The sequence below is a fragment of the Muntiacus reevesi genome, chromosome 2, assembly GCF_963930625.1.
Source record: "Muntiacus reevesi chromosome 2, mMunRee1.1, whole genome shotgun sequence".
Lineage (NCBI taxonomy): Eukaryota > Metazoa > Chordata > Mammalia > Artiodactyla > Cervidae > Muntiacus > Muntiacus reevesi.
Genome location: NC_089250.1, coordinates 70643052 through 70669405, shown reverse-complemented (window position 1 = coordinate 70669405; position 26354 = coordinate 70643052). Strand labels below are relative to the sequence as shown.

The 26354-nt window shown below is 44.0% G+C and overlaps 2 protein-coding genes across 3 annotated transcripts in view; both read left to right on the top strand.

Annotated features, from left to right (window-relative positions):
* Nucleotides 1–214: 214 nt before the first annotated feature.
* On the top strand, nucleotides 215–10453 carry OSER1 (oxidative stress responsive serine rich 1). Of its 2 annotated transcripts, XM_065922039.1 has the most exons (5): nucleotides 403–1516; nucleotides 3680–3748; nucleotides 4023–4139; nucleotides 7027–7140; nucleotides 9243–10453. In XM_065922039.1, exons 3-5 carry the CDS (start codon nucleotides 4063–4065, stop codon nucleotides 9925–9927), a joined length of 876 nt encoding a protein of 291 aa, XP_065778111.1. In that variant the 5' UTR covers nucleotides 403–1516; nucleotides 3680–3748; nucleotides 4023–4062; the 3' UTR covers nucleotides 9928–10453. The 2 variants fall into 2 exon arrangements, with proteins under 2 accessions (XP_065778110.1, XP_065778111.1); XM_065922038.1 differs by lacking the exons at nucleotides 403–1516; nucleotides 3680–3748 and adding an exon at nucleotides 215–366.
* A 7502-nt stretch (nucleotides 10454–17955) lies between these two features.
* The window catches only part of JPH2 (junctophilin 2), a 68798-nt gene continuing 60399 nt past the window's right edge, over nucleotides 17956–26354 (top strand). Inside the window, exon 1 of the mRNA XM_065922037.1 lies at nucleotides 17956–18818. Within this exon, the coding sequence (XP_065778109.1) occupies nucleotides 18440–18818 (379 nt within the window). The 5' untranslated portion in view covers nucleotides 17956–18439. The remainder of the gene's footprint in view (nucleotides 18819–26354) is intronic.

Sequence of the window (26354 nt, the reverse complement as noted above, 5' to 3'; positions counted from 1 at the left end):
AAGCGGGCAAGCCCCCAAATCCCATCCCCAGCGAACCCTTCGCGGAGGGAGGAGCCAGTGAAGAGAATAACAGGAAATGACGTTAGGCGCACGTGTTTCGTGAGCGGCTGGCGCCAGGCTTTTGAGACGCGCGGCCACTGCCTGGCGCCTGCGCAGCCGCTGCCTCCCGCGTCGCCGAGTCCCGGAGAAGGGAGGAGAATGAGAAGTGGGCGGGGCGCGTGCCTGGGGCACGCAGGCGCACTGCGACTTCGGAGGCGCTGGTCGTCCCTCCGCGGATTTGGATCCGGGTCAGTCAGGCGCCGCGATCGGGGAGAGACGTTCTAAACTGACCGGACTGGCTTACCGGAGCGCCCCTGCTGCGAGAAGGTGAGTATACTGACGTGACGCGGACGCGCCGCGTCACCGCGTCTGGGCCTCCCGGCCCGGCCCGGCCTGACCACGGGCGTCTTCCTTTGGGCCCTCCCGCCTCACGTCGAGCCGCGTCGCCCGCCGGCGCTGGCCGCCTGGGCCGGGTCGTCCGGGCCGGGCCTGCGCCTCTCCGCGTCCCCTCGGCCACTACGGCCTGGCCCTGCCAGAGGCTCTTCTCTCTCGCCCCTTCCCGCCTCCGTGGCCCCCGCCCAGTGCCTCCGCCCTCTCCCGCCGGTCCACAGCTTCCCCTTTTCGCTCTCCTCGGCCGCCCTTTGCCCCTTCCCGCCCTTTCCCGCTGGTTCCCGAGCCCTAGTCTCGTTGGCTGCCTCTTCGGCCCTGTTCCCGCCTCCTTCTGGATCCCTCACCCCTTTGGCCCGACGCAGGCCTCTCATCCTGGCCGGGGGGGTATCCTCAAGGGGAAACTTTGCAGCGGGAGAGCCCGGGCGGGTTAGGGCGCCGGACAGCTCCCCACTTTCCGAAGCCCCCCAGGCCCTGACCTTTCCCCCAACCCATCTTGTTTAACCACGACCGACCCAGTTTCTGGGTGAAAAGAATTAACGTTGTGCTCTAGCACCGAGGTTGTAGAAGTTGAGTGGGTAGAGAGAGACGTGAACGGCCGATTGTTGCAACTTCGTCTTGTTTGCGTCTTTCAGAGTTGCTGGACAGGATTTTCTTTTCCCCGACTCCACGCTTCCTGCTGGGCTGGGAAATTTTCTAAAAGCTTTATTTAACATTGTGATGACACGCTTACGCGTGGATCCTTTATTGATCGTTCTCAGGTCTTTTCAGGGTCCGGGAAATTTGGACCTAGGCTTGTGGTTGTTAAGTGGGCTTGGTTAAAACTGCAAGATATAAATAATATTCTGAGATCTACTCTTCGTTTAAAGTCAGAGAAAATTCAGGAATTTGCCCTTTTGATGGAGGAACTTAGAAAAATTTTGTGTTTTTGTTTTTTTGAAAGGTTAAGGGAAACTCCGAATCCCCGTGTGATTTGACTTAAAGTAACTTTAAAAGTTTGACCTTTGCGGGGATTGTTCAATTTCAAGAAGATAGTACAGTAAAAATCGGCAAGAACGCCTCCCACAAACTTAATGAAGATAAATCAAGTGTAAGATCCCCGGAGTTGGTTGTGCAGCTCTTGATTTGAGTGAATGGGAAGAGGGAGGAGCATGATAAAGCCTTTTAAAATTACAAACACGCTACTATTTAGCTGTTAAGATGATACCTGAGATTCACCTTTGCTCTGGGTTAATTTAACTGAGGAAAAAGATGAATAATCAAAATGCTCGAAGTCTGAAAATAGTAGATGGAACTTCATTCCTCGAGTTTTAGTCAGTAGCCAGTTTTATTCTGGCCTGTTTTGGTTTGTAAAATGGATCTCTTAAATGTGTCAGTAAGAATGTTAGTGGAGTTTGTATTAACATCTGGAGGTCACCTACAGTATTAAGTTAGCCCTGTATAGTTAAAAGTTTTATATGAGTACAAAACATCCTAGCACAGTGTTAGGGCAGGAATGGGGTTCATAGTCCTGGTGTCAGGTTCACACTTAGATGCCTAAGCATCCAGACTAGTGCTAAAAGTACATCGTAGTGATTCTGTCAATATTTGTGTAAGGAATGGATTTCTGCCCAAATGCATATGTAGATGTGATGTGTGCTGATTTCTAGAGAGGCCAGAAGAGGGATTGTGTGGGATCCACAGGAGTGGGGAGACTGGTTCAGATGTTGTCTGTCTGTGAGGGCCAGTGTTTGGTCATAAAGTAATTGAGGAAAACTAATAAATAAAAACTTTTAGTTCTGCCAGCAGGAGGAATTTTGTTTACAGCCTACAGATAGCACCGTTTTAGATGCTGTGGAGCTTCAAAAATAAGAGAATATCTGATCTTTGGTCACCCCTTTCCCCAGGTATATATATATATATAGGACGTTATTGTGTATCTGGGAGAGGAGCCTCTAAATCTAGAACTGAATTAAGAGCTAGTGACATACGGAATCGACACCGTTTCTTCTGGTTAAATAAACCAGCAAAATATATGTGGGGAATGTATTTCAATATTTTGTTTTAAGAAGTTGAGGTGAAAACCAGATGAATTCTTTTGAGACTGTTTCCAATGTTCTCAGAGAAGTCTACCTAAAATACCTTTTACACATAAATAAAACAAGTAGTCTTGATTCCTTGCTTCCTAATTATGCCTCTGGTACTGCATGGTTACATTATCAAATATATCATGACACTCTGACCTTTAGAATATTAGAGATCTCACAATAACATCAAACCCACTCCTGAGAAATGAGGAGATATAGAATCAAAGAGGCTCCAAGGATCCAGGCACTGCTCACTGGGAGAGTGCCCAAGGAGGGCTGGGGGTGGGGGGATGGGGTAGCAGGTTAGAAATAGAGGTGAGTGCTTAAAAAATTCCTCATTTTATTATTTTTTTGTTTTTACTTTTTTCTTTTTGATTTCCAGTAATATGTTTATAGAAACTCATGTGTTTTTCATTCTGGATTTGGTATCAGGAAATTTTTTACCCTAAAAGTAAAAAAAAAAAAAAAAAAAATGGTGAGATTAGAGTCAGTGAATTGATTAACTTCTCTATTGTATCTTTTGTTGTTTTGGTTCTTCTGCCCCCCCCCCCCCCACCACCATTTTGGTTTAAATATAAAAATCAGGGTGGGAGAAATGGAGAACTTTGGTTAATCAAACTAGTTGATTAGGTGGAGATCATTTAAAGGCGTATCTGTAGAACAATTTCAATTTTTTTCCTTTACTTCCTATCTTTTTAGCTACCTTTAAGATTTTGAGTTACAAGTATAGTTCATCTATTTTTGTGAGAAAGTATTAGAAGCTAAAGAAAGCAAAGGTATCAATCTTATAGATGTGTGCGGAGTAGTCAGTATCACTGAAACATGTTTGTAATCCTGCCTTGATAGTGGTAACAACTTGATACCTATCTGAATATTAATACAAGTATAAATATTGATATCTGCTTCAGGATTGCCTTAGAGAAATGCTGTCATGTGTCATGTAGTTACTCTTATCTGAAATGTTTAGAGTTAGATGAGACAAATACTCAATAGCAGGTTTTTTGGTTGTTTAAAAATTTTTGTTGAAGTATATATAGTTGATTTACAATATTAGTTTCAAGTACACAGGAAAGTGAATGTTTGCATATACATATATACAATTTTTAAGAGTAGCATTTTAAAGATCAGAGTCTTGTAGGCTAAGCTTTTCCCTTTTATTTCCAATGCAATGATCATCTTTTCTGTAGGTTTCTAGACTTCTACAACTGGAGAGATTTCCCTTCCTGTTAAAAAGTATACTGAAACACAGATTTTAGGTAATGTGATTTAATTTCCAAAACTGTGAAACAGGATATTGGCATCAAGTATTTGGACAATTTAAATACCATCGTAATAAACACATGTTTTCTCTATCATTTCATTTGTCTCCTCTTAAGAAATAAAATCTGCTGTTTCCTAATCATTGAAACTTCCTTTTAGAAATAGAAATTTGCACTTTATCCCACTAAGAAGCAATGGTAGTATCAGGAATACAGATTTTTAACCTGTTTTCACTTTGCTCATTTAATTTTTTATTTTCTTTTTTTTTAGTATTAACGGGAACATCCGTAGTAGTATAAAAACTTTCACAATGAAATCGGAAGCCAAGGATGGAGAGGAGGAGAGTCTACAAACTGCTTTCAAGAAACTAAGAGTGGATGCATCAGGGTAATTAAATATGAAGTATATTATTGGGGAATTGTTTACTAGATTTAAATAGACATTTCCTCAGGGGAGCTCTTTCTCTTCTAAAGTTTCTTTTTATTTGTAGGAAGTATAAAATGTTAATAGTGTGATATTTTACCAAATTCTGTATAACATTGTTCTAAAAGAAACTCTTCTGTTAAATTTTGAGAAGTAGCTGCTCATTTGTATTCCAAGGTTGGGAATTATCCTTAACTTTGGAAGAGTACCGCTTTCCCTGCCCCCTGCCTCTTTTTAATCACACATTAGCAGTCAGTGTCCCATCAGAGAGTTCCTCCTACTCCTCTAGGGAATCACAGTATTTTTCACTGAAAGTGAGTTGGTTCAATAGGAATCTCTGCAGACATTGTCAATTTCATGGGCTCTGATCGCTGAGCCTATCACTATGGAAACCTCTATTCATTAGGGTTCTGTCACTGAGATCAATAGTCTTGGACCCTTTGGCCAAACTAATTAGAGCACCTGCAGACCAGCTGCTGTCTGAATGTTAATATTTCACCCTTTGCAAAATGTTTTATACAGGACTCTTCATCCCCATTCTTTGCCCCAGGCCAGAAGATATCTTAAATTTTAATAGATATAACAATATTTCATTTCATGAATGGAAACCCAACACTCAGCAAGACGCAATAATGACTATTAAAATTTATTACTCATTTTACTATCCCCTCAACACTGACTGAAGTACTCTGTATTTATCATCTAATCCTCACTACCAACTTAGAAGATAGACAGTACAGAGTATACTGTATAGTTTACAGAGGAGTTACAGATGAATTGTCTTGTAAAAGGTCACATTGGTAAGACGTGGTAGAGCCAGAATTTGAACCCAGATAATTTTTCTCCAGAACCTCTGCTCTTAACCATTCCTTTTTATGGTACCTTGAAGACAACATGAAGAAACGCATTCAGTACCTGGTGCATAGTAAAATTAAATAGGTGTTAGTTGTTACAGCTGTCTGCCTGTTGCTAATACTGGTTTTGGCCTACCAAATGAGAAAATTTATACTCATAGATTTGTACAGCAGCTGTTACAGGTGCTGACATTCGTTTCCATGATACTGCAAATAAGCATCTTCTCCTAGTGATTTTGCCAATACGGTCATCTTGTTGTTAGAATTGATTACTACTTGCTGTTTGGGGAAGCAGAAACAAAGCAGAGCAACACATAGTTCCAGACTTTAGTCATGGTGTGATTTCTGTGATTTCTGGTATAGACATGCAACTTTTAATCAGGAAAATACTTATAAATGCACAGGTATATGTAAATCCCTTAGTGTATAAATTTACTTAGCTCTTGATACACAGACTTTTTTCCTGGTTATTTTCCTTGGAACATAAAATTAAGCTATTTCTGTGCCCCTAAAAATTACTTGGAACATAAAATCTTTCAAAATACTCTGTATAGATTATGGTCCAATATTATGTATTCGTAGCTTGCAGTCTGCTATGTGTAAAATTATAAAGAGAAGGAGCAGTGGAGAACATCTGAGAAAACCAAGTTAAGAGTACGTGGGGTGAGTCATTACTGTGACTAAGCAGAATACGACTTGTATAGTGTATCATACAGTCCTAGTTGGTGGTTTGGAATTGTCGCTGATTTACAAACGGAACATGTGAGGTACTGACTCATAAACTAACCAAGCCTTGCCAAGGAATTTAGTATGATCCTGTTGAACGGGTTTTGGTTCCTAATGGTATTTGTCTTATCAGGATAGACTCTGTATATTTAATTGCAAAACAATATAGTCCTTTTTTCACATTGTACATATACATATATATATATTTAGCATAATACATGCTTATGTGTAAATGGTAAAATGGATAAAAAAGTAAAAATCACAACTTAACCATTACCACTGTTAGTATCTAAATCATCTATAATATCACTTTCTTTACACAGTTGAAATCATAATATATGTACAGGTATTCATCCATGCTGTTTTCCCTTAATATTATAAGCATTCTCCCGTGTCATTAAAAGTTCTTTGTACACTTAATTTTTAATAAATTCCTAATATCCCATTGTATACCAAACGACACTAATTTTATATAGTATGGTATTTTCTGTTATTAGAAATAACAATTTAGTTATTGCCAGCTTTTAAATTATATTTCAGTGAGTGAACATCTTTTTACTTAGTAGACTGTCTCTTTCTATAGGGTATTTGTCAGCACTACAGCATGTATAATAGGAGCCCTGTGTACGTGTGTATGTGTGTGTATATATTGAAAAAGTTCAGAAGAATTTGATGTTAATGTTGATCTCTGGATTGTGAAATTAGAGTTGATTCTTTTCTCTTTTAAATTTTTTCATCTTTACTGAGAACCCACATTACTTGTGTAGTTTTAAACTGCAGAGATTTAACTGAGTAATATTTCAGGTTTATTGGTTGTAAAAATCAGAATATTTTTGTATAAGTTGTATAGTATTTGAAAAAGGATTCATTTAGATTGAGTCTCCCAATGTTAGATTGAGTTTCCTGAAGTTTATCCTCCTGAACTTAGTTTCCACAGCTCTTTTTTTGCCCACATAAAATAAGTGGTCAGTGTCATTAGCATTCTCCCTGGACATAAGGCCTGATCTGCCCCAGATAAACAGTCTATTTATATCCCACTGCTGGTTATACTTAAGAGTCATTCTTTGGCTTACGATTTTGCAACTGTGAATTCTTAGGGATCCTCCAAATTTGGTTTTGGAGGACAGTTTACAGTAAAAGCTGAGCAATTCTTGAGAAAAGCAAACGGCAAAGGCAATAAAGGTATTAACACAAGTTGCATTTGGGTTGGTGAGAGCAGTGTGTTCTCCTTGCGTGGTTTTCTAAGCAGTAAACTCTGTTCTTGTCTTCAGGTCCATAGCATCTCTGTCTGTTGGAGAAGGCACAAGTGTTAGAGCGTCAGTCAGAGCAGCAGTAGAGGATACCAAACCTAAGACCGTGTGTGCATCTAAAGACAGTTGGCATGGGTAAGAACTTCTCAGTGCAGATGGTTTTTATCCCAGCACCTTGACGTATTACTGGATTTTCTTTCCTGAAAATTCAAAAGAGAATGTCTTACAGTACAGAACCCAAGATGGACCATTAAAGAAGAACCTTTTTTCTCATTGTGAATTTGCTGTATGGCCTGGTCCGTAGTCAGTTTTTATAAATGTTCTATGTGTGTTTGAGAAGAATGACTCTCCTCTAATCATGCTTAGGTTTTATAAATATCCATTAAAGTAAGCTTTTAAATGTCTTATTTACAGGATCTTTTTTCAAATAATTTTTGTTGTTGTTGTTAGCTTGGCCTATTAATAATTGAGGGTTTGTTGAACTGTCCCCCACTGGAGTACATTTGTTTATTTTCCCTGTAAGTTCTATATTTTTGCTTTATCGTTTTGAAGCTATTTTGTTTATAGCCTAAGTTCATGCCAGTTTAGAATGTTTTCTTCCTGATGAATTGAGACTTTTACTGTATTTAGTGACCTTCTTAATCCCCCATAATGGCTTTTGTCATAAAATCTGTTTTGTCTGGAATTGATAAAACTAATGCAGTTGTCTTTTAGTATTTGGCTAGTGTATCTTTTTCTATTTTATTTTCAACCATTTTGTGTTTCAGAATTTTTGGTGTGTCTGATATAAATATGTATGGCTTATTTAATTTTACTCAGTCTGATAATTTTTTTTTTTAACTTACATTTATTTTGATTATTGATATATTTGGATTTGTTCTGTTCTTTTATACTATTTGTCCTGCTTTTTCTTTTTTCTTTCTTTTATTCCCACCTTCCCTCTTCTCCCCATTTAAAAAATTGTTTGAAATATGTTTGTTTTTCTCCATACCAGTTTTCCTTTCATTGGTTTGGAGATTACATACTTTGTTTCTCTTAGCCCTCCTCCTCAGAACTGTTTTGCTCCAGTCTCCTTCTGCGATGTGATGGCCTGGTTCTTTAGTTCTGTCACTCATTTTTTGTCTTAACTAGTTCAGTTTTATTTACCCTACTTCATTTTATTTAAATTAGAGAGTGTTTGTTTAGATTCATCTCATGTACACTTTCTTTACTCTCACCATTGTGGCATCAGACCTTCCATGTAGGATCAATTTCTTCCTAAAGAAGTCTGTTATTTAGTTTAAAAAAGGGAGGGGGGCTCTCTGTTAGTTGTCCATATAGAATGTTTCTCTGAAAATGTCTGTATTTCCCCTTTTTCTTGAAAGTTATACCTGATTTAATATACCTGAAATCATGGTCCTAGTTGACAGCTATTTTCTCTTAGCACTTGAAGGTATTGTCTTCTGGCTTCCATGTTGTTGTTGCAAAGCCTACTTCCAGACTTAATTTTTCTTCTTCTGGCAATAATCCATCTAGTCTCTAGCTGCTTTTAAGATGTTCCTGTTGTTTTTGGTATTCTCCAATTGGTTGTTCTACTTTAGCATGTGCTTCTTGTGTTTGTAGATTCTCTTTCATCAATTCAGAAAATTGCTCGGCCATTCTCTTTCAGATTTGCCTGGCAATTTTGAGCCTTTTTCTCTTTGCACAATTCTTATTAAAGACTTTTTATAAAAATTACATAATGTGCCTGATAATTCCCAATATCTGAAAACTTGAGTGTCTAAATCTGTTTTTCAGCTGTTTCCAATGATAGAAATGAATTGTAAATCTGTTGTTCTGTCGAACAAGTGACTGTTTGTAGCATTAGCGCCCCCCGCGATGGTACTGACATTGCCTTGTTCAGAGCATGCAGCCCAGCACTGAGGTTTTTCTAAGTTGTCTGTGCAAGGTGCTTCCCCAGACCACTGGTCAGAGGTTCCTAAGCCAAGGGTTGGGACAGGGCAGACAGGTCTTCTGCACCAAATGTTTGGTCTGAGAAACGTGACTTAAAACTACCCTTCATCAGTCCTGTAGTAAGGGGGTGTTGGAGTCTGAGATGCACAGACTCAGGCAGCTTGACAGTGGAGGTGGGCACACATCTTTGGGGAGAACTTATTTCCACTCATTCACCAGAGAGATGGCAATTTCCCAACCATGTTAAAGGATCTCTTTAGAAGAACTCTGTATCCTAACATCCTCTTGTGTGTTTTTTCCTCTAGGTCTACTAGGAAGTCTTCACGAGGAGCAGTGAGAACCCAGCGTCGACGCCGTTCCAAGTCTCCTGTCCTTCATCCTCCAAAGTTCATACATTGCAGTACAATAGCTTCTTCCAGCAGCCAGCTCAAGCACAAAAGCCAGACTGACTCCCCTGATGGCAGCAGTGGGCTGGGAATTCCAACCCCTAAAGAGTTCAATGCAGGAGAATGCTCAACTTCTCTCGATACTAATCACACAGGGGCGGTTGCTGAGCCTTTGAGAACTTCGGTTCCAAGGCTCCCATCAGAGAGTAAGGAGGAAGATTCCTCTGATGCGCCCCAGGTCTCCCAAGCAAGTCTCCAGGCCAGTGATCTCTCTGACTTTCAATCGGTTTCCAAGCTAAACCTGGGCAAGCCATGTGCATGCATAGGCAAGGAGTGCCAGTGTAAGAGGTGGCATGACATGGAGGTGTATTCCTTTTCAGGCCTGCAGAATGTCCCTCCCTTGGCCCCAGAACGAAGATCCACACTTGAGGACTACTCTCAGTCGCTTCACACGAGAACTCTGTCTGGCTCTCCCCGTTCCTGTTCTGAGCAGGCTCGCGTCTATGTGGATGATGTGACCATTGAGGACCTGTCGGGCTACATGGAATATTACTTGTATATCCCCAAGAAAATGTCCCACATGGCAGAAATGATGTACACCTGAGAGTGAGAATCTCCTTCCTGTGCTTTAACCAATGAAGGGTTGTCAGAGAGTTAGTTAACAGCAGACCTTGCAGCTACTTTGTGTGAGAAGACATCTCCTTCTGCTCACTGTGCTTGCAATAAAAACTTTTCTTGGCATCTCAGTCAGTTAATCTTCATTCTTTAAATTTTCTGAGTTCTTACATACCCACCAAAGTGAGCAGATCATTTAGAAATGTCCCTGGGGGATGAACAACCGGTCATTGCTTGACTGGTAGCAGCGGGTTTATGGCGAAAGCCTTTGAAAAAACAGTGCATTTTTCAGATGTAAGATTTGGGTGCCAAGGAAAATGAAATGTGGTTTTGTAACTGGACTGAACATGTGTCATGCTGTAGTTGCCAGCCCAGCAGTATTAGAAGTTACACGACTGGTTTAAATCATCTGATTTACATGAGATTTATTGTGTCTTTAAAGGTTTTTTATGTTACTGTTAAGCCAGAGATCTAAGGTTTAGATTCAATATAAATAAACTGGCTGGCCTGCCCTATATTGTTTGAGAGAATCATTAACCATCACCAAGCAGACCCCTGCTGGTGCTATTCACCCTTAGACACGTCACATAAAATTTCTTACATGAGAAGCAGCTTGGAGTGAGCTGCTTTGTTGCTGGAGAGGGGTGTGGTGTTTGACATTGCTGTGTATCTGCTCCATCTCTAGCATTCTGGTATATATGGCATGTTTCAGTCACTTGCAGTATAGATCTCATACCTCAGTTTCAGATGTTCTGGACGGACAGTATCTCTTTGTGCTGCCCTCCTACCCCAGCAGGCCCCAAAGAGAATTTTATCCGTGCCATGCCCTGTAATTAAAGGCCGACCAGGCCACTGCTCCTCCAAAGTTTGGTACAAAAGTCTGTCCATAGTTTCCACTGGAGGAAGAACTCTCTCTTCTCCAGGTGGTTCCAAAGTGAATTTTACATAGGGCCATATAAGGCAAGAGTACTGGTTTGCCATTCCCTTCTCTAATTGAATATATCCAATGAATATACTCCAATATTCATTGGAAGGACTGATGCTAAAGCTGAAACTCCAATACTTTGGCTACCTGATAACAAAAAACTGACTCACTGGAAAAGACCCTGATGCTGGAAAAGAGGATGAGATGGTTTGATGGCATCACTGACTCGATGGACATGAGTTTGAGCAAGCTCCAGAAGTTGGTGATGGGACAGGGAAGCCTGGCGTGGTGCAGTCCACAGGGTCGCAAAGGGTTGGACATGACTGAACAACTGAACTGAACTGAATCTAGGCCATTAGCGCTTCAGGTTATAAAGGCACCTATGGCCCCTCCCCCTACCCACTCCCCAACTTATACAGCTAGAGTTTTGCTTTACTAGAAAGAAGTGGAGCAAATTGAGCTGAACATGTTACTTGAATTAAACTAGTTCCTAAGTCTGTTAAGTCTTTTAAGGTTTTAGTTTGCTTATCAAAGCAACAGTCCAATTATTCCGTATATTAACAGAACAGTCACAGGAGAAGGGTGAGTGAGGATTGTTTCTTTTTTTCAGAGTTGTTAGGAGAGTCAGAACTGAAAAGGACCAAGTTCCAATGGCTGAGTACCTGTTGGAGAAATCCACACTTGGACAAAAGCTTGGCAACCCCAGATTTGCAGGAATGAGTTGTAAGATTTACATCTCAGTCAGAATCTTCCTTTAAACGTAAATCTTGGAAGTCCAAGGTCACTCCACTCAAAACCCAGTTGGGCCAGCTTTAATATGTGTCCCTAATTGGAACAGTTAACCATTTGTAAGTCCAACTTAAGGACCAATGTTTGTCAGATGCATCCTGGAAAACATTCAAATTGTGGTTTGAGGGATTTTTACTCTGATGTTTCGGAAAGTAGCATCCTGACGTGTAACTTCATTGAACATTCATTCAACAAATCTTTACTGAGTGCTGGCAACACAGTCATGCTATGCTAGGTGCTGGGAATAGGACATCATCTTATCCTTGGTGGAGAAGATGCTATGGAGAGAGAAGGATTAGGAGACAGCAAGGGCTAGGGCAGGGAGAGGGGTTGCTGTTTCACTTGGGGTAGTCAGAGAAGCTTCTGTGAGGAGGTGACATTTGAGCTGAGACCTGAAGATAAGAGTGAGCCATGTGGCTATTTGGGGGAAGAGCATTCCTGGCAGCATTCCTTGAAGCAGGTGAGGTCACAGAAGCATGGGTCACAGGCAGATCGTGGAGATTCGTGGGCCGTTTTAGAGGCTGATTTGTGAGGAGACAGGGAGCCTTTGAGAGGGTTTGGAGGACAGGAGAGACGTCAGACTTGCCTTTTATAAAGAGCACTGGCTGCTCTGTAGACTAAGGGGAGTTAGGAAATGGAAAGGAAGGAGGCAGTCAGGAGGCTACTGCACTGAATCAGACAATGGTTTCAAGTGGCTCGGACCCTTGGCAGTGCAGGAGAGAAGACCTATTCTGGAATTATTTTGAAGGTCGAGCTAAAGGGATTTGCGGATGGATACAAGGTGTGATGGATATGAGGATATGGGCTTCTCAGGGGGTGCTTGTAAAGAGTGAGTGAGTGAAAGTCGCTCAGTCATGTCTGACTCTTTGCGACCCCCTGGTCTGTAACCCGCCAGGCTCCTCTGTCCATGGGGGTTCTCCAGGAAAGAATACTGGAGTGGGTTGCTGTTGCCTTCAGGGTATCTTCCCAACCCAGAATCAAACTCAGGTCTCCTGCATTACAGGCGGATCCTTCACCATCTGAGCCACCAGAGAAGTTCAGTGTAAAGAACCCACCTGCCAAATGCAGGAGACATAAGAGACATGAATTTGATCCCTAAGTCAGGAAGATCCCCTGGAGGAGGGAATGGTAACCCACTCCAGTATTCTTGTCTGGGAAATCCCATGAACAGAAGCGCCTGGCAGACTTAAGTCCATAGGGTCTCAAAGAGTCAGACACAACTGAAGCAATTTAGCATGTGTGCACATAAGGTGTGAGGGAAGGATTGAAATTAAGGATGATTCCCAAGGTTTAATACAGTGGGAGGTGGCTGGAGGAGCAGATTTGGGAGGAGGCTTGGGGAGTTTGGTTTTGATATTGTGTAGAGATGCTGAGTCTGTGGTTGGATAAGCAACTGAAGATCGGGAGCGGGACAGGTTGGAGATCCAACGTTAGGAGCCATCAGGGTGTGGGTGTTACTGAAAACTCTATTGCCAAAGGAGATCACCTAAAGAGTAAATGTAGGTATACAGTAAGAGGACCAAGCTCTGGGCCAATTTCCAAAGTCTAGAGCTCAGGGCAATGAGGAGGAACCTGCAGAAGACTTGTGTGGGAGCAGCCAATGAGGCAGGACAGAACCAAGAGACAAGCCCTAGGAGTAGAGTGAAAAAGCATCTCAAGACGGGAGTTGTCAACTGCCAAATCAGAAGGAAAGATGAGGGCACGTAGTTTGTGCGGGTGCTGGGCTTTTTTTTTTTGGAATGAAGATAGTCCTTGCCTCAGACAACTCATAGGTGGGGGAAGGAGTCAGCGTGTGGGAAGGCGCGTGACCCAGCCAGATCACTTGTCTGGGGAGGTGAGGCTTCTTTAACTAAATCTTCGGTGCTGAGAAGGAACGTGAGACCTGAGTAGATTTCTGTGTGCATTCCTTCTCTCTGTTCTGGATTTTTAGTCCCTTCCTCTCCTCCCTCCCTAGGAAGCAATCATGCTAGAGAAGTTGAGGAGGAGACAAGGGAAGCAAGTGACTGCGCCTTCTGACCGAAGAACAACACTGTGGAGTGAGAAAAACCTGTGAAAAAGAGAGAATAGGATAGCTACCTTTAAAAGCAATTTAAAATTCGTTCCAAGTTTAGTATACGTTTCAAATGTAGAACTTGGTTTTTCTAAGAAAAATCTGTTGTAATGCACATATGGCCACAAGGGGTCTCCCTTTCCCTGAAACGCACTGGTTTAAAGGGAGAGGCAAAGAAGTGATGGCTGGTCAGGTAAGGCTGGTACCAAATTTGGCAAAAATTTACTGAAACTTCTGGCTGTGCTGCATGGCCTGTGGGATCTTAGTTTCCCGACCAGGGATTGATCCCGTGCTCCCTGCTTTGGAAGTGCAGCATCTTTACTGGACCGCCAGAGAAGTCCTCACTTAAACTGTCAAGAAATGTGTCCCTTTGCCAATAATATAATTTATCAGTTTGAAAAGGGGAAAACCACAGGGTAATGTTGAGTAAATACATATTGGGAAGAGTAAGGAGTGCTTCAGTGTTAAGGTACTTAGTATTTAGGGAGTAATTCTTCCCTTTGGTAATAATTTTATTAAGCATGATAGTGTGAAAAGCAACTTATTTTTTTAAATTTATTTTATTTTATTCAAGTATAGTTGATGTACAACATTGTGTTAATTTCTGCCTTACAGTGCAGTGATTCAGTTATACGTACACATGCATTCTTTTTCATATTTTCCATTATGGTCCATCACAGAATATTGAATATAGTTCCCTGTGCTACAGTAGGACCTTGTTGCTTATCCACTAGTTTGCATCTGGTGATCTCAAACTCCCACCACATCCCTCCCTCACCCTGCCTGCTACCTTGACAACCATGACTTTATTCTCTATGTCTGTGAGTCTGTTTCTGTTTCATAGATAACTTCATTTTTTGTCATATTTTAGATTCCACACATAAGTGATATCATGTGGTATTTGTCTTTCTCTTTCTGACCTACTTCACTTACTAAGTGATAATTTCTAGGTTCATCAATGTTGCCTCAAATGACATTATTTCATTCTTTTTATGGCTGAGTAGTATTCCCTTGTGCATATGTACCACATCTTCTTTATCCATTCACTTGTCGATGGACATTTAGGTTGTGAAAAGCAACCTCCCGTGTGAGGGTAATATTAATAATAGCAAACCTTTATTAGGTATTTAGTGTCTTCTGAGCCATTTTACAGGCTTCCGCAGGTGGCGCTAGTGGTTAAGAAACTGCTTGCCAATGCATGTAGAGGTAAGAGACCCAAGGCAGACTTCCCTGGGTCGGGAAGATCCCCTGGAGGAGGATACAGCAACTCGCTCCAGTGTTCTTGCCTGGAGAATCCCATGGACAGAGGAGCCTGGTGGGCTATGGTTCATAGGGTCACAAAGAGTCAGACATGACTGAAGTACTTAGCATGTGTGCACAAGTCTTTTTACACCTTTAACTCACTTAATCCTCATCCAGCCATATAAGGTAGATACTATTATCCTTGAAACAGAATCCTTGGGAGGGATGTTCAAGAGGGAGGGGACATATGTATACCTATGGCTGATCCATGTTGGTATTTGGCAGAAAACAACAAAATTCTGTAAATCAATTATCCTTCAATTAAAAAATAAATAAATTAGAAAAAAAAAAAAAACCCTGAGAATCCTATGTTGCTGCTGCTACTAGGTCGCTTCAGTCGTGTCTGACTCTGTGCGATCCCATAGACTGCAGCCCACCAGGCTCCTCCGTCCATGGGATCTTCCAGGCAATGGTACTGGAGTGGGTTGCCATTTTCTTCTCCGGAGAATCCTTTGAGATAGGTCCTTTTGCAGACAAAGAATTTGTGACTTAGAGAAATTAACAATTAGTCCAAAGCCACATAGCTTGTGAGGGCCAGAACTAGGATCTGAACACAAATCCTCTGTAACTATCTACCCTACATAGCAGATGGTAAGTAAGTAAGGGCATGGATCTGTACATTATTAAGAAACTGTTTCTTAATTGAAAACCTACAGTGATTCTTTCCTGGGAATGAGAGTCAGATTTGTCCAAGGAGATTTTAAAAAGAATGCAAGTGCCGGAGCCTTCTCCCAGGACAATCCAGTAGGTTGGGGAGGGGGTGGGATTCCAGAATCTGTTCGCGTTTTTAAGTTGCACAGGTGATTCTTTTTCTTTTTTTTTGCACAGGTGACTCTTACGTGTCCCCACCCTTGGGAGGGAACCGCTGCAGAGAGGCTTATGGACGAACAGTTGCTACACTTGGAACAGCTCGCTAGGACACCGCAGCCAGCCACCCAGCCTTAGAACCGGATTATGCCGATTTGCCGGGCGTTTAAACCACAAAGGGTATTGAACTCAGAGTCCTCTGGCTTCCATTTGGAGATGCTCTTTCCTCTCCCCTGGAGAGCATAGGTGGAAAGAAACGCGTGGCTTTCCATGGCTGGTCAGAAGTGGCAACAGCAGAGTTCTATGGGGCCAGCACTGAGGTGGTCTCAGCAGTGAACTAGAAGAGCAGGCTGTCAGGCAACCTTCGGGGCAGGGAGCTGGGTGGGTCAAAACCCAGACGAGACAGTCTTTATCTACTGCTTTTTGCTGCTTGTCTGCTTGGCAAAGAGCTCCGAGGCTGGGTGTTTCTATCGGGGGGTAAAACGTGGGCAGAGAAGGGTTTTTTAAGGCAGGGGACTGAAGAAGGAAGGAACCAAACGGCGATAAGAACCAGGATCAGCTAAGGGTGAAGGGAGAGAGGCTTGTCTATCCATTTCCTAAACAAGAACACATCTTTGGTGGTGACTTGAAGTGGCCTAAGTCATCATGGGATTCAGAGTATGACAAATCGGTTTGAAGTCAGATAATAATAGTTGAATGTTCTCAAGTGCCTTCTGGGCTTTTTGTGTGTGTGTGTGATTTCTATCCTCCTCACTGCCACCCGCCTCATCTTTCTCACACACACAGACACACACGTACACACAGTTTCCTGTGCTTGGCGGCTCCTATCTTTCACAGAATTACTGTGTTCCTATTAACCCTGGATTCAGTTGGGATTTCCACTTTTTTGAAACAAAACCCTGAATCTTGTATTTATTTATTATTTTTGGCTGCACTGGGTCTCTGTCGCTGCTCGAGGGCTTTGCTCAAGTTGCGGTGAGCGGGCTTCTCCTTGCGGTGGCTTCTCTCATTGTGGAGCATGGGCTCTAGGCGCTCAGGCTCAGTAGCTGTGTCTTGTGGGCTTAGCTGCTCCAGGGCATGTGGGATCTTAGGGAACCATGGATTGAACCTGTGTCTCCTGCACTGGCAGGCAGATTCTTAACCACTGGACCACCAAAGAAGTCTGAAATTTCCATCCTTGGTCTTGGCCACGCCTCTCATCATGGAGATTTATTTGTCCCTTTTCCTGGAGTTTGGTGGGAACCTGAGGGCTGGTCAGCCCCTTTGCTCTTGACCTTGCCCTAGGAACTTTCTGAAATATGGCCTCCTAGGCTGTTAGGAGAGCACAGCAAAAGAGAGTCTGGAAAGAGAATTAAAAAAAAAAAACATGGTCCTTGAGTATTTCTGAGAGGATCTCCTGGCAATACAACCAGTCATGCTGTCTCAAAACTATAGAGAGCAGAGCGCGGGCTCCTCACCCTTGAGAAGAGAGAAAGGGAGTGATCCAGAGATGCTTCTTGCACGGGGCTCTTCCCGGGGTTTTCCCAGGGTGTGGGGGCAGGGAGGGAATAGAGGCTGTCTAAGATTTACTTTATCTTCCCCACTCTGTTTCCAGAACTTCACCTTTCCTCCCGAGTTCCCTCCTCCACTTTCAAAAGCATATGTGACCCCATGCCCGTTCCTTTCTCTTTAGGTCACCAGATTCTTTTATGGGGTTGGCAGCGATGAGCTGATAGCCCCGGGTCCTGTCGGGGCATGTGAGTGGCGCTGGGGCTGAGGTTCGCCGGCTTCTACACTCAGGGGGATTTGAAAGTGTTTCAGGACTGGGTCTTCTCTCCCCTCCCTGCCGGACACTCAATGGACCAGGAAGGTGGAAGGGAGCTCTTCTTTACCCAAGAGAAGAAAAGCTGCCCGATAGCCCGGCTACCCACACTTCGCTCTCAGCTTCTCTTCCTCATCCCTCCAGCCACTCCCGGAGTCTGAAGGGCTAGCCCAGTTTGAAACACCCCTCCCGCTTTGAAGGAGGCTGGGCTGGCCGGGGGGTTATTTTGGGAGCAGCCTCTGAGATCCAATGGCCTTGTTAGGGCAACACTGACCTTTCCATCCCAGGAGGAGGGTAGGATTGGAGGGGGGCGGGGCAGGGCGGGGAATCACAGCCCGGCACACCCAGGGGGGTGGAGGAGAAGGGGGCCAGCCGGCTTCGGGAATTCAGCCTCTGGGCTGGGGGCTGTCACCGAGGAAAAGTTTTCCTTTTTGAAGACGGACTGGGGATCCCTCCACCCCATCCCTCCCATTGCACTTCTTAAAGGGATCACAGCGCTTTTCCCTTTGACTCCATGGAAGCCAGGTTGGGGACACTCCGTGGAGACTTCGAACCTTTCCTTCCCACTTCCTCCTCGGCTGGCAGCCTTCCTCTGGCCGACTGAGTGGGGGCCTCCCAGGCATGGCACTGACCGCCCGACCCAGTGCTGACTTGGCTCCTGGCTTCCTGCAGCCTCGGGTGGCATCTCGCTTCCCCCCTCCCGGGGCGCGGTGAGTTAGGGGTCGCCCAGCCCTGAGCTGCTTGGAGAGAGTTGCTGGCACCCCCTCTCCCCATCACCTTCTCCCCCAAAGCTGGAGAACGGTGAGGAGGTCGGGGGCTACGATGAGATGAGCGGGGGTCGCTTTGACTTTGACGATGGCGGGGCGTACTGCGGGGGCTGGGAGGGGGGCAAGGCGCACGGGCACGGCCTGTGCACGGGCCCCAAGGGCCAGGGTGAGTACTCGGGCTCCTGGAACTTTGGCTTTGAAGTGGCGGGTGTCTACACCTGGCCCAGCGGAAACACCTTCGAGGGATACTGGAGCCAGGGCAAACGGCACGGGCTGGGCATAGAGACCAAGGGACGCTGGCTCTACAAGGGCGAGTGGACACACGGCTTCAAGGGACGCTACGGGACCCGGCAGAGCAGCAGCAGCGGTGCCAAGTATGAGGGCACTTGGAACAACGGCCTGCAGGACGGCTATGGCACCGAGACCTACGCGGATGGAGGTGAGCCCGGCCTGCAGCCTGCAGACCTGGGAAGGGGCCAGCTGGGGTGAGGAAGGTGGTGGAGGGTGGGGCAGGAGGGGCCAGGATGTGATTTGCTGTGTGGCATCGGGCAAGCAGCTCCACCTCCCTCTGCATCCATTTCATTGTCAGGAAAAGTGAGGCCAATAACGGAGCTGTTGAGAGAATTGGCAGACATGCTTGGTACAAGGCCTGCCATAGAAACACACATTCAAGACACATTCAATAAGACACCACTGTGACTGTGGCAGGCTAGGTGTACAAAGAGCTCTGGAATTTACTCCAGAAGAATTGGTACCTAATGTCAACTTTGCCATGAAAGTTATTTTCAGCCAGTAGATCATGAAGTGTTCATTCATTCATTCATCTATCCACCCCCCACCCACTTACCCATTTACCCATCCATCTGTCCACCCACTCAGTCATCCATCCACTCATCCATCCATCCATCTATCCATCCATCCATCTATCCATCCAAGCATAATTTTGTTCAGTGACTATTTCTGTAGTACCACTTATTCACCAGGCATTGTAAAAAGGGTTAGAGGTAGAGAGAAATAGAATAGAGTCCATGGGTTCAAAGATAGGCTTGCAGACAGTTATACGCAAGTACTCACAGAGTGCTGTGGCAGAAGAGGGAAGTTAGGTCTGAGGAGGTCAGGGGAGGCTTTAGAGGAGGAGACATCGGAACTGCATCTTGATGGGAAGAGTGTGTCTGTGAGGCTTGTAGACAGTGGCCTCAGGTGCAGAACGGGCTCCTGGCTGGGTTACCTACTGCTGGGTACCTGGTGAGGGCTCAATCTTGAATGCACCTGGACAGTAACAGGTTGTGAACAGAGTTTTCATGGCACAATGGCTGACTGGAATTGGACAAAATCTGGCTCCACGTTTCCTAATTTGGTGACTTTGAGCTGTTTTTGGAACCTCTGCAATTCAGTGCAATTCAGGCATTTATACTGGTCACTGCGCAGAGCACTGGGGATGAGCAGAGAGCAAACCTCACATGTTCCAGTTACCAAGTGGAGATAGTTCCTGCAGGCTTGCTGGGCATCAGTGAACCAGGCAAAGTGGTGCAAATATACATGTGCAGAAAGTTCCTTCCCTCCCCTCCCCTGTTCCTCCTCCCCACACAGTGTGTGTGTGTGTGTGTGTGTGTGTGTGTGTGGTGGGAGCATGGATGTGAGTCACAGGAACACAGCAATATTTCTGGGAAACTACAGGCTGATGTCCCAGTATGTCTAAAACAGGGAAAACCCATTCATTCCTTCACAGAGCGCCACTGATGTGTCAGGCGCCCTCCCGCAGCAAGTCCCAGGGTCCGAGGCAGTGAGCAAAGTCCTCAGGAAGCTCCCTGTCTAGTGAAGAAAACAGAAGGAAACAGGAAAACAAACACAGATGCAATTTCCAAAAGTTACCTGTGTTATGGAAAAACTAGCAGAGAGGGAAGAGGGTGATTTTTTTTTGGAGGGTGGGTGTCTGAGTACTAGGGTGGGGAGGATGGGAGAAGGAAGGAAGACCCCAGGCAGAGGGAATGGCGATTACAGAGGCTCTGAGGCGGGACTGGGCTTGGCATGTAAGAGGAACATGTACGAGAACGCCAGGGTGGTGGGAGAGGCGTGAGTGAGGGGCACAGTCTGGGCTGCCAGGGCTGCCGCTGGAGATGTGGGCACGGGCCAGGGCACCAAGTTTGCAGGGCCCGGGGGTTTAGCCTAGGTGTGTCCAGGAGCCCTTCGGGCCAGGTCATAGGGAGGTCTGCCCCTCTGGTTTGTCAGAAGCCCAGATTCTCCGCTCGGATGAGACAGCCCCACATCCAGGGGGTCTGGAAACCTCAGAGATCCTCTCCCCCGAGCGCAACCCTCCAAAATTAGATGTGGCCACTGCTTCGGAAAATCTCTTTAATCAACCTGTCATCAGTTTTCCCAGGGGTTGTTAAGGACCTGCCCTTTGCCCCATCCTGGGTAGCACTGAGGGGAATGTGGACAAATAAGATCCTGGGATTAGGGACGGCTGGGAGCTGGGCAGCCTTGGATCACCACCGTGCCCCTATCGTGTTCTCTTGTCTCTTGGAACTTCAGTTTCCTCATCCCTAAGATGGATTTATACTAACCTCTCCTAAGTTTTCTCATGGGATGAATGTGCAGTTGCCATTATTACTATTAACTATCACTAATTCATTCAGGAAGTATTTATTGCGTGATTATTAAGAAGCCAGCACTGGGTGGGCTGTGGGGGGGGGGGGCGGATGGGGAGAGTGTAGAAATGAACAGGATGGGAGAGGTCACCCTGCCTTCCAGGGAACGTAAGAAAAAATTGTGTTGGGTGCAAAGCAGGGACATGCTGGGGGCTAAGCGAGCAAGAAGCAGGTGGCTGACCAGACTGAGGCAATCAGGGAGGCTTCCTGGAGGAAGTGGCAAGTGGGGCTCTGAAGTACAAAGTGAGCCAGGTGACAACGGTGGAGGACGCTTGCTCCGGGTGGTGAGAACAGTGTACAAAGACTGAAGCCTAAGCTTGCTGCCCAGCGGAGATCAAGCTGAGATTTGCGTCTTGTTCTCAGTTTGAGAAGCATTGATCAAAGTGACATCACGGCTGCTTTCCTCCATTCCCTGGCTTACCTTGCAATCTGATGCTACAGGTGTCTGCCTGCTCCAAACCAAAGAGTAGCTTTCCAAACTGGAGGTGTCGACCCATTGGCCAAATCAACTTGGTGGGTCATGACCTGCATTTTAAAAGAAATGAAAGAATAGAACAGAACAGAGTAGAAAGTGTCAGAGTGTTTCATAGAGAATGAGATTAAAGTGTTGATCCCTGAAATTCTTGTTCAGTTGGAGATTATATATATTTATATTGTGTATCAAAACTTCTGTTTATGTGTATATCATGATTCAAATGTATTTTTTGTTGCAGATCATGGTCAAAAAATAGGAATATTACTGTTCTAAAGTGATTTGAGCTGACATCTTCATGGCTGCCCCTGTCATTCCTAAACCCACAGACCTTCCCCTTCCCCCTCTGCTTGTCACTTTGGCTGGAAGTTCCAATTCTCTTCCCCTGGGAAGGGGAAGGTAGTCCAGGCACAGGAGTCTTCCAAACCCTGCCCTAAGCCTCCTAGCACCCCTCCCCCATCTATAGCCCCACATTCCTCCCCTGGCCATATATAGCAAAGCTAAAAATAGCTGCTGACTTAAAGCCCAAAGCCAGCACACCCAGCCCTTAAGTAGTAATCCACAGCTGCATGGCTGCCTGGCGGTTCCCACCCGAGACCCACAGACTCCAGGACTAGAAGGGTCACTAGTGATCTTGGTTTTCCTCCGATCTTGACCTGGGCCTGAGCCTAGGATTCCAAGGCCCGTGAATGGCCTGAAACTGTAGGACTCTGTGCGTGGAATCTGTGTTTTTCTGGGAGGTATTTCCTGCAAGAGCCATCAGATTCTACAAGTAATCTGGTGCTCAAATAAATTCCAGGACAATGGATCTAATTCAATAATCCCCTCCCCAAAATGTGCAGCAGGAAAAACCAAGCCCAAGGTTGACTTTTTTTTCCCCCTAAAGCTAATAATAGTTAACATTTTTGGAGTATGAACGATGTGCCTGCTGCTGATTTGGGCACATGGCAAGCGTTGTGTTACTTAAACTTTCACAATAACCTTATGGTGAAGTACTATTATTGCCCCTATTTTATAGATGAGGAAACTGAGATTGACAGTCCTCTAATTGATAAGGGGCCGAGATGGAATTTGATCATCATAAGTGACAATTAAATATTTTATGTTGTAAATCAGCATTTTAATAAATGATAAACAACTATGCAAAATAATCAAGCCTGGCTACATACTTTAGGGACACGGTGCAAAACAAAAATGCTGGGCCCCTACTTCAAAATTAAGAATTTCAAGATGGTGACATCAGAGCCTTAAGCCAAGTTCAGGGCCCTTCTGAGCACATAGTCTTGTGTGACTGTACAGGTTGAATGCCCAGGAAGCTGGCCTTATCAAGACCAAGTAGTAACAACTGTCTTCTCCACCATTTGTTGAATCTTTACTAGTTTTTATTTTTTGGCTCCATTGAGTCTTACTTTGGCACTCAGGCTTAGTTGCTCCAAGGCTTGTGGGTTCTGAGTTCCCCAACCAGGGACAGAGCCTGTGTCTCCTGCATTGGGAGGTGGATTCGTAACCACTGGACCACCAGGGAAGTCCCAAATCTTTGTTAGTTTTTACCAGGCTCTGTGACAGTAGTAATAACCACCTCTACCATTTATGGAGTCTTTACTAGTCTTTATCAGACTCTGTGCTAAGAATCATACATGTATTATATTGTTGAGGCTTCTTAATTCTCTCTTCTACTACACTAGTGGCTTTCAAACTTTTATAATTATAACCCACTTTAACATATGTATTTTCTGTTATAATTCTGTGCATACACATAAAAATGTAAAACTGAAACAAGTCATCATGAAGTAATATTTCTCTCCCTGTATGCTGAACTTGCTATTTTCTTTTATGTGATCTCATTAATAGAATTGGGCTTCCCTGGTGGTTCAGCTGGTAAAGAATCCACCTGCAATGCGGGAGACCTGGGTTTGATCCCTGGGTTGGGAAGATCCCCTGGAGAAGGGAAAGGGTACCCTCTTCAGTATTCTGGCCTGGAAAATTCCATGAACTGTACTGTCCATGGGGTCACAAAGAGGCGGACACGACTGAGCAACTTTCAACTGATAGAGTTGTTATTTTCTCTTTTTGAAAGAATTACATGATGCATTGTTATACATTAAATACTTAGAATTAGGCATGTGGTTAGTACTTTGATTATTATTACTATTACATGCTGAAATGATGATATTTTTATGTTTAAGTATGACAACTGGGTCAAAAACGAAATCTTCTATGCTCTGGGTACAGATTTCTTTGTTCTTCCCAATGCTGATGGCTTCAGCTCATTTTAGCCTGACTGTCTCTGAACATGGGAGCTAAATGAATTTGCCAAGCTAGACCCCGAAGTAGCTCAGCTGGTAAAGAATCAGCCTGCAATGCGGGAGACCTCATTCCATCCCTGGGTTGGGAAGATCCCCTGCAGGAGGGCATGGCAACCCACTCCAGTATTCCTGCCTGGAGAATCCCCACGGACAGAGGAGCCTGGTGGGTTACAGTCCATGGGGTCGCAAAGAGTCAGACACGACTGAGCAACTAAGCGCAGCACAGAGCCCTGAGTAATATCTGCTGTCACATGACCTGGACCTGTGACTCGTGTTCCTTGAAGAAACTTAACCTTCATATTTCTTTCTATATTCGTTCCCCAGAGGAACATCATTTCTATTGATCTATGTGTCTATCTCTGTGCCGATATCATGATGTCTTGGTTACTGGAACTTTAAAATAAGTTTTTATTTATTTTTGTTGTAAATTTTTCTCGGGGTATAGTTGGTTTACAATGTTGGTAGTTTCAGGTGTACGGCAAAGTGAATCTGTCATATACCCACTCTCTTCTAGATTCTTTTCCCACACAGGCGTTACAGAGTATTGAGCAGAGTTCCCTGTGCTATGCAGTAGGTCTTAGTTATCTGTTCTATGTGCAGTAGTGTATATGTGTCAATCCCAGTTTTCCATCAAACAAGTTTTTCAATCAGAGTAAATCCTCCAGCTTCTCTTGTTCAAGACTTTTCAGGTTATCCTAGATCATTTCCATTTCTGTATATATTATAAAATCAGCTTGTCAATTTCTACCAAAAAGGCCTGATGGAAATTGGATTAAAAGTGCATTCAGTGGATCATGAGGAAGTATGTTCAGCAGAACTTCACAAGAACCAAAGGCAATTTGTAAAGAAGTGATTATGTTAACTCTTCGCTAGAGAATTTGAGAGACTCATCCATACAGATCTATGCAAACTGTCGATCTTGTTGCTTTTTTAAAAAAGTTATTTAATGTATTATTTTTGACTGTGCTGGGTCTTCATTGCTGCATGTAGGCTTTCTCTAGTTGTGGCAAGTGGGGGCTACTCTTCATTGCAGTGCCTCGGTTTCTCATTGTGGTGGCTTCCCTTGTTGTGAAGCACAGGCTCTAGACATGCAGGCTTCAGTAGTTGCAACTCGTGGGTTCTAAAGCATGGGCTTAGTAGTTGTAGTTACTCTGAGGCAACTGGAATCTTCCCGGACCAAGAATCAAACCCATGTTTCCTGCACTGGCAGGCAGACTCTTAACCACTGGATCACCAGGGAAGTCTTTTGTTGCTTTTAAATTCTCTTTTTCTATTTTGTGGGTCCTAGTTAGTTTTCTAACAATTGGATGCATTGTTCATATTGATGCATTCATTACATTCCTTTTATTCTATCAGTTCAGTTCAGTTTATTCGCTCAGTCGTGTCCGAGTCTTTGCAACCCCATGGACTGCAGCACAGCAGGCCTCCCTGTCCATCACCAACTCCCAGAGTTTACTCAAACTCATGCCCATCGAGTCGGTGATGCCATCCAACCATCTCATCCTCTGTTATCCCCTTCTCCTCTTGCCCTCAATCTTTCCCAGCATCAGGGTCTTTTCAAATGAGTCAGCTCTTCGCATCAGGTGGCCAAAATATTGGAGTTTCAGCTTCATCATCAGTCCTTCCAATGAATATTCAGGACTGATTTTCTTTAGGATGGAGTGGTTGGATCTCCTTGCAGTCCAAGGGACTCTCAAGAGTGATTACGAGTAAAATAATTAAAGAAAAATACATTTAATCTTTACATCAATTTGGAGGGAATGGATGTCTAAACAGCAATGAGCCTTCCAATTCATGGGCGTGGTATATATCCTTTCTTACTTATATCTTCTTTAATTTCACTCAGCAATGTTTTAGCATTTTCAGTATCTTGCACTTTTAAAAAGTAAAATTAACAAGCATTTTATTTCTTATGATATTATAAATGGCACTTAAAATTTCATCTTTCCTATTGTTCATTGCTAGGTTATAGACATACAATTATTTTTGTACATCAGCCTTCAGTCCTTTTACATTACTAAATTAATTTCTTAGTTTTGGTGGGATTTTGGGGGGGTTTTTCTTCAGATTTAAAAGGAACGTCTTTTAATTTAAAAATTCTTGATTGCTATTAAAGCTTAAGTGTAGAAGGCCTAAGAGAATCTGATGGGACTAAAGGCATATGTTACTTAAGCACTTGGGTCTTCAAGTGGCCAGATCTGGGTCCAAGTCCAGGTGGAGCCACCTCTTCATTCTATAAACATGGGCACATCATGTGGCCTCTTTCACCTTCCATTTCCTTTTTTTCCACTAAGGATGTCAAAATCTCCCTCAAAATATGGCTAAAACAATGAAACGAGATAATCTATAAAAAGGGCTTAGCGTGATGCCTGGCACAGAGGAAAGGCTGAAACGTACACCTTCTTTTCTGTGTTTCCTTCACAGACCAAAGGGTGAACTGATTCAGGATGGTCTGAACCACAGCTGCCTCTGTTTGGGGAAAAATATTTCAGTACAAAACCTAGCATTTGATTTTGGAGCACTTAAGAAGCCAAGACTTTGGTTTGCTT

Bases quoted from the DNA above. Each gene is read 5' to 3' on its own strand.
- OSER1 (XM_065922038.1), top strand. From the start codon at position 4,063: ATGAAATCGGAAGCCAAGGATGGAGAGGAGGAGAGTCTACAAACTGCT. The intron at 4,140-7,026 runs GTAATTAAATAT...TCTTGTCTTCAG, and splicing joins CTAAGAGTGGATGCATCAGG to GTCCATAGCATCTCTGTCTG. The intron at 7,141-9,242 runs GTAAGAACTTCT...TTTTTCCTCTAG, and splicing joins TCTAAAGACAGTTGGCATGG to GTCTACTAGGAAGTCTTCAC.